The 8,274-nt window shown below is 33.4% G+C and overlaps 2 protein-coding genes across 2 annotated transcripts in view; one reads left to right on the top strand and one right to left on the bottom strand.

Moving 5' to 3' along the window:
- LOC112210965 (uncharacterized) overlaps positions 1 to 7,169 on the bottom strand; it is a gene marked incomplete in the record, with an annotated part of 21,703 nt that extends 14,534 nt beyond the window's left edge. The window contains 3 exon segments of the mRNA XM_024361662.2: positions 1,576 to 2,071; positions 3,588 to 3,881; positions 7,077 to 7,169. Coding sequence (XP_024217430.2) covers positions 1,576 to 2,071; positions 3,588 to 3,876 — 785 coding nt within the window.
- The window catches only part of LOC106683796 (uncharacterized), a 42,616-nt gene that overhangs the window by 12,692 nt on the left and 21,650 nt on the right, over positions 1 to 8,274 (top strand). The window lies entirely within an intron of this gene.

Raw genomic sequence — 8,274 nt, 5'->3', positions numbered from 1 at the left:
TATATGTTAATGATTTTAAATTTTAAATAAATAGGTTTAGAACTTATAATAAAGAAAATGACCTGGGCAGAATAGCCTGCATAAGAAATTTTTAAATTAATGTGAGGAAGAGTTTGTATTGAAGATGTCCTTGAAGATGGCTAGAATGGCCGAAACGTTGGACTAGTGAAAAATAAAGTGTTGAGACAGAATTGGATACTAATTTTTGATTTATTTAATAAACAACATTTTTGTTAGAAATTATTTATTTTACTCATATATGAGATTCAAATAATTATTTATTTAGAAAAGTTAGTGTTATATTACTGGAGATGTCAATTGCTTTGTTAAAGATACTAATCTAGTAAGCAGTCCTGCCGATTCTTCCAACACAAAATACCTGCTCAGCGTTTAATAAATAAAGCGAGTGAAGGAACTGCTACTTTAATAATCACATGTGTACGCCTTGACAGTGAACTATCGTATACTTTCAGTTATTGCGGTCAAAGTGTTGGCCACTGCCACATCAAACCGTTCCAATCGGAGGGAGGAGGTAGCTATTGCCAGATTGAAAATATGCCATATAAGTTTAACTCATGCATATCTGATCAGTAAGCAGCCACCTTCAAAATGTCAATACTGCAACTGTGTACTTACGATCAGTCACATATTTGAGAATTGTCATTATTACTCCGCGAACTTGAGTAGATTGGGAGTAGGACCGGATGCTCTGAATGATGACCAGAAGAACGTGGAAATGGTTTTGGTTTTCTTAAAAAGGAATGGCCTTTTGAATAAGATTTAAACCACAAAATTTGTTTGACGTACTAAAAATTTCTAAAAGTAATTGAGTAAGTAATTATTTAAATTTGTTTCGTAATTATTTAAAGAGAAAAATAAAGTGAAATATAATTATAAATATAAATGAAATATAATTATAAAGTGAGAATCATGGGCGTTGATGACCTCAGGGTTTTACGTCCTAAAGCCCCAGACAACAATTACCACGGTATAACTACTTGATAGTAACAATCATAACGACATTTACTATCAAGACAGGTTTACTGTCGGACTGGGTCTGGCGTAATCGTTAATAGTACAAGTAATGCATGTGGACTAACAGTCGCATTAACTGTTAAATTTATACGCCTTGACAGTGAACTTTCGCAACATATCAACTTTACGAAATATAATTACGCTAGGCGGAAAAATATCGTCCTTATTTATTTGCTCAAAAACTTAAAATTGTATCAGCCACAGGCCCCAAAAACGAATCCACCATGGACCACCAAAACAAATTTCCCCAAGAAAATCAGGGAGTTTCGACATTTTTCGCTTTGTTGCCTCCCACGTGACATATGACCGCAGCGAGTACTGTTGTCACGTGAGAGGTGACATACGACCAATAAGATTTAATAGACCGGTACTATCTACCGGAATATTTGAAATATACAGGAAATTAGGTTTTCAAAGCCATAGGAATATACCAATAGGATGCATTCTATGAACAAAAATGAATATAGCAGTTTTTAAGATTTTGAGATCAGGCCATTTTTGTTCTCATTGCCTAAGTAGGATTGTAGATGTTAGGTTCACCTAATTATTTCAGCATGGTGGTCCACGCACATACACAAACACCTTTTATAGCATAACTTCATTACTTCCGCATTCCGAGTGTCAAAGCCTCCATAATCAGAAGCCATCTCTAGTGCCCTCTCTTCCAATTTATCCATGGCATACTCGAGAATATTGAATTCCGTCGAAATATGGCTGTAAAAAAGACAGATTATTCCCATGGCACCAAACATACACAGCGCGACCATTAAGACTAGGAATATTTCCCAAATGGCTAGAGATATGTGTGTCGATATCTGGTTCATATCAAACGGGATCCAACATGGGAATAACAGGAATAAGTCATTGTTGATCCGGGCTTCCACAAAAGCCATTAAAATAACATCCAACATCATGTAAAATATACCCACAACCAAAAGTTTATATAACATCTTTATATCTCGCTCTCTGGCCGTTTCTAATTCTCTTCTTTTAATGGTTATGATCGAACTTTCATAGTCATGACTCCAAATTGAACCTGAAACATAAAAGATATTACTTTAATAAATATTTTAATGAGAGATTACTTTGCACATTATACTAGGATCAGAATGTCCCTAAGTTATTACTTATTGAAAAAAAATTGAGCATTGGTATATAGGAAAATTCCTGACATTTTAAATTTTTTAATTCGTATTTTAAAGAATCTCAACCCATCCTAACAGAGTCCTAACAATAAACGCTGGTAACACATGTGTGTACTGTCTGTAAACAATGATCCTATTACTGTATCACAAACTCTAACAGTCACCAATAACATCAATTGAAGAATGATGAATCAAAATGAACTGAAATAGCCTTTTATTTATGGAACAAATTAAAATTATACAAAATATAATATACAAATTTAAAGAAGATAGAATATGTATATATAAATTGACAGCATTAACTTCTATCAATTTTCTTTCCATCTTTCTGTATCCTTTCCTGCACAGGCCTTCCCTTTCGGGAGTCATAGTGAGCACTTCCCGGGGTGACCAGCCCTATTGGGAGGCGAGTTCTCCTTTCATTTCTCCCTAGCAGCTCTCCACCGGAGGGGTCCTGCCATCCTCTTGAACATATCGCCTCATATTTTCATTTGACATTCTCTTCTTCTTTGAAGGTCGTGTGGAGTCCACATTATGTGGCAATTTTTGACCATATGTCATCTTGGCACCGAAGGTGATGCCCTGCCCATTTCCATTTGCTCAATCTTGTCATCCTCAGCGTGTCAGTGAGTTTTGTTTCTTTCTGAATCCAAGCATTTGTATTCGATCCCTATCCCTCAAATTCACAATGGTTCTTCATCCATAAGTGACCACTGGGCTAATGCAACTGTCGAAGACCTGACATTTAAGGTCAATACTTGTTTTTCCCTTTATGATATGTCTTGGAGAATCAAAAACAAATCGCAGCAGATGACCTTTACTCTCCGTCGTAAACCTCTACCCACCTGTCCCACTGTATCTTTCTTAAATGTCCCTCTAAAGGCTGTTGAACAGATTCGCAACTTAGGACTCCATCTTGAGAAGAGACTTACTTGGAATCCTCATAAAAGATTGAAACGACAAGAAACTGCTCATAATTTTGATTGCTACAACAACTAGATGACAAACGTTCTAAACTTTTCATTTAATACAAAAAACTATTATAAACTATGGTGGTCCTAAAAGTATCCTAGAAGTCCAGAACAGGATGGCGTCAGCACGAAACCGTGATAGTTGGAGAAAGCGATTGGAGGAGGTCAAGACTTTTAAGCAGTCTGTAGAATCGTCAATAAACAAATAAATGTATACAAAGTATTTAAAATGGTAGACAGATGACCTTTTGCAAGACTCATATAGGGATTATAAAGTCAAACAACGACAGTCTTAGTGCCGTGGGAATACGATATGCCATGACAGGCTAAAAAATCACAAGACGATGAGTACGCTCGTCACGCCACAGAGAACAAAAAAAAAATCTTATGCTATTTCCTAAACTAATAAACTAAATTATCAAGCATAATAACTTACCTTTAATCATAGAGTAAACGCTACTCTTCATAAAATACCCCATTGATGAGCCCACACACACGTCGGCACATAGAATGAGGTAGTAAGCAACAGCGCCAGTCTTCTCGATTCGTCCCCAATAATAGTTTAAGGAATAAATGAGCAGGCTTGTTGCTAAGAATCCGTTCGTGAACAGGAATAACTCCTGAACCAGAGGGTGTCTCGGACTTAGGTAAAATCCAGATAAGGTTACGAGAAATACCATCTTGTCTGTTGCAGCTTTTATATTTTCAAGCATTATCCTCGCCATGGTCTCTAGAACCAAAGATGTAGTTATAGTACTTATGAAATCTATAAGTTTGCTTCTAAAACCATTTTTGACCGTCAAAAACTGCCTTTTCTTATTTGAGTATTATTCATTGGAGAAGATGGTCGGGGGGTGCGGTCATCAAAAAACAACATAAATAAACAAAAATATTTATTTACGCCGACGTTTCGACCTGATTTTGAGGGCTATAATAACAAAAGACAACAATCATCATTTGGAGAGAAAAAAAAATTATTATATAAATAAAAATAAAATAGATAAAACTATATATGTATAAATAAAATAATAATAATAAAAATAAATAAATAAAAATATATAAAATAAAATAAATAATAGACTAAAAATAGGAAATATAGACAATAATGGAATAAAAATATAAATTAGTTGATTACAAACTATGGACAAGACAGTAGTAGGTTGATTACATTATTATTTATATACATATAAATGTGAGCAACAAGTAAATGATACAGTGGAAAGAATCTATAAAGAATTAGTTAAAGAAATTAGGAAAGAACATTGTTATAAATGTTTTTTTTTTACACGCCCTTTATATATTGATTTTTTTGGGGGGAAGGGGGGTCTCTCATTATTTTACATTTGACACCTTTTTATGTTGGTCTTTTTCTTTTTTTTACTCTCACATTGGCTATTTTATCTCTACGATCTTTTTAGCTTTAGATTTCCGTTTATATAACGTATTTTGCCTACCTGCACTCAAGCGGCTTTTCCTGCATTTTATAACAATGTTCGTTGTTTTGATCTTATTTAATTAATAAGGAACACAGTCCGAGTAGCGTTCGAAAAAGATACACAAAATAGCAGAAATTTATAAATAATCTACGTTTCGCTCCACTTCGCCAGGTTTCATCAGAACAAATGGTAACAAGATACTAACATAATTAAGTATGATAAGAATATGAATAAAAGTAAGTTGTACAAAAAAAATAAAAAGAGAATATTAACATAAACTAATTGAATCATGATTAGTATTTAATACTATTTATGAATGATGGGATTGAAACTTTTCACGTTTCATTCTCCTCTCCATCCATTACCTAGATTTTGTTAGACTTGTCAGCCTACTGGAGGCAACTAACACCAATCGGGCGTAGGACTCATGACCATACCCTATGTACCTTAATGAAGAATCACATAGTGGACCTCGAGAATTTTTTGGGTATCAAATAACCGCCCGGTGGTTCCGTCGATCAAAGGTCGACTTCAGGGAAAGAAAGTCCTCGTACGCCTGCTTACCCTACAGCCATAATCCGCCATAATTCATGGATCTAGATTGGCCGAGAGCAAACCGTAGGAAAAAAAGGAAAATGATGAGAAGTGATTCACACGGGTACTAGTAAAAGACTGCCTTTATTGACTCCAGTTCCTCTAACATTCGAATCAGCTAATCTACTCGATTATCTGATATCTAAGTAACATATGACTGTAAGCTATATTGGAAGATCGTTGATTGACTAGGTGTAATATATAAAATGAAGATGGTCGTGTTGCAGTCAAAATTAACAGTAGTTAAACTATTTATTGTAAGCCTACGTTTCGCCACACTTTTCAGGGCTAAAAAATATACAAACAACTAAAATATTGTAACAGAGTATGATAATACTTAACATGTACTTCAATTGAACTATGGTATGGCTAAAAATGCTTTAAGATATGTGAAAATTTAAATCAAAATGAAATTAAGATGTACTGTGAAAGTATAAGTAAACAATTATTACGCAATTAATGAAAACGGAGATAATAACAAATGATGGCTTAGGTAAAGAGAAAAGAGAAATAAAAAAAAGACAGTCCACACATAAGGGAAATAAGAGTAATGAGATCAACCAAAAAATTTCCATGTTATTTATTCTCTTACTTTATTACATTATTTTATCTGAAAATATTGATTATACAGTAAATTTCAAAACAGATACAAGAAATTTAAATCAACACTATGCTGAGATATTAAGTAAGATTAATTTATAAATAATATAGGAGAAATTGTATGTGGATAATTATTGTTGGCCTTGATAGGATTTTTGCTAATGAAATAAAGAGAAAAATTGACAGAAATGTAGTTATGATAAATAATTTTTAAATGCTAGAACTGAGTGGAGGAAGGTTACAAGCATTGTTGTGATAAAAGTTTTAAGGAATAGTGTCTGCAGATAAATAAATTGACTTTGTATTTAATTGACAATTGACTAATTAGGTAATTAAACATATGTGGGATATACTTATTAATAAAAAAACATATATATATATTTTTACCTAATGTTTTTAATGTTTCATAGATAGTGATATTTTTGACCTGGGCAGAATAGCCTGCATGAAGTTTAGAGTTGTTAATGGATTGGCCGAAACGTTGGACGTATAAGAGAAATAAAAAGTTTTGAGACTATAATGGGTAGAGATTGAATTATTTATTTAATAGATTATTTTAGTTTTTTGTATCTTTTGTAGCTCCGATGAAGCCCTGCAAAGTGGGGCGAAACGTAGGCTCACAATAACTAGTTTAATTTCTATTAATTACATTTTGACCGCACCTGGACCATCTTCGTTTTATTAAATGTTTTCATACATTTAATGTTGCCATTATAATATTACTATAGTATTATAATATTATTATAGAGACAGAGTGGTAACGCGCCAGTGTACCAACCCAAAGATTGTCCGAGATCGAATCTCTATCCCACCCGGGTTTTTTTTTAAGCACAAAATAATGGAAAATTCTCTTACAACCTCCTCCCCATGGATTTGTGAGGCCCGTTAGCCAATGGGTGGCACTCACAAAAAAATTGGCGTGGGAGTGACGCACTCACCTTGCGATAAATCCAGATCAAGAAACGCCCGGAAATATTTTCAGGAAAAACAAAAACATACATCAAAATTACTCCATTCTAATTTGGCGTTTAAAGTTTAGACTGAGCTTCACCAGGATACAAATGGATAAATCATGCATATTTTTTTAAATTTAATCGAACCATTAAACATACACATTATATCGGTGGCGTGGTATTAAGGACATAAAGGAGACTCCTTTAATAGTGTTGTTTGTAAAGTTAGTGCAAATGTACTTAGGACTACCTTGAAGTAAGCCATCGATGTATTAAAAATGCATCTCTTCATCATGGTTATTTTATTAATACTATAAATAAAAATTTGAAGAAATAATATACCTTGTTATTTGAAGAATAACCTGATCAGAACAAAAAAAAAAATGAGACTTTTCTACAAAGGTCTTCGTTAGCAATTGAGATATTTTCCTTCAAACCGTCAACAGAGTAACTCAGTAATTAAAAGGCAGACTTATTTCAAAGTCAGTTAAAATGTAATTTAGGATCGATATTTGTAATTGTTCATTGGACAAGTTCGATTATCAGTTGAATAATATAAAAGCCACGCTTATACTTTAGAAACGGAGAAAACTATTTTAGACCGATGTGGATGTATCGATTAATATTCTATAATATGATCGAATAATAATAACAAGGATCGAAATTCGACCAGAAAAAAAAAAGTTTGGCAATTACATAGTTTATTATTGAGTTCACCGTGAGAGGCCTCTGGTTTGGATCTCGTGGAACAATACCAGATAGAACAAGGAGCTTCTTAGAAGGCCTAGGTGTTAGCATTGGGGATATTGCAATCTTGGCGGAAAATATTATTTTGGACTGTCTGGGGATCATACACCATCACCTGCATGAGAATTAGCTTGGAGATTATTCTTTGTTTTATTTATTCATTTTAATATGATGACCTCTCTATTTGTGTGTTTTAACGTATTTATTCATTAAATTATTTTATTTTATTAATACTATGTTTTTTTTGTGTTTTTTTTTTTAGACTTATTTATCCATTCAAGTGTTTCCTGTAACCGGTCTTTTTTTTATAATATTTTCCTTTTAATCTATGTGTTATTCTTATTCTCGTAAAATGTATCTAGTTGTTTGTTCTTGGTAGACTGTGACTATGAATGATGGTCTGATCTCACATTATCGTCTAATATTGAATTTTTTTAGCGGGTCACTGAAGAGGATCTAGGTGGGTGAATTCCGGAGAGCGAATTTGTTGATCGGGTGAATTGAATAATTGAGCAGAAATGAGAAAGAAAAATTGGAATGAGTGAAACATTTGTATTTGTTGTACAGACCGAAATGGATTGTAAAAGGAAACAGTAGGGGTGAACAAAAATTGTTTATTTTATCCTATTATTGTATATCTTTTTTTTCTGATTATACCATGTATGTGTAATTTATATATGTCCGTCACGGATTGATAAGTATGCTGTGTGAGATGGCAACCTAATGTATTTAGGCAGCATAGATGAATAAATAAAGTCTCTCTCTCTCTCTCTCTCTCTCTCTCTCTCTCTCT

The sequence above is a fragment of the Halyomorpha halys genome, unplaced genomic scaffold (genome assembly GCF_000696795.3).
Source record: "Halyomorpha halys isolate HHAL.00 unplaced genomic scaffold, Hhal_1.1 Scaffold28.1, whole genome shotgun sequence".
Classification (NCBI taxonomy): Eukaryota; Metazoa; Arthropoda; class Insecta; order Hemiptera; family Pentatomidae; genus Halyomorpha; species Halyomorpha halys.
The sequence above is the reverse complement of the archived record's forward strand: the minus strand, read 5'-3'. Positions and strand labels throughout refer to the sequence as shown.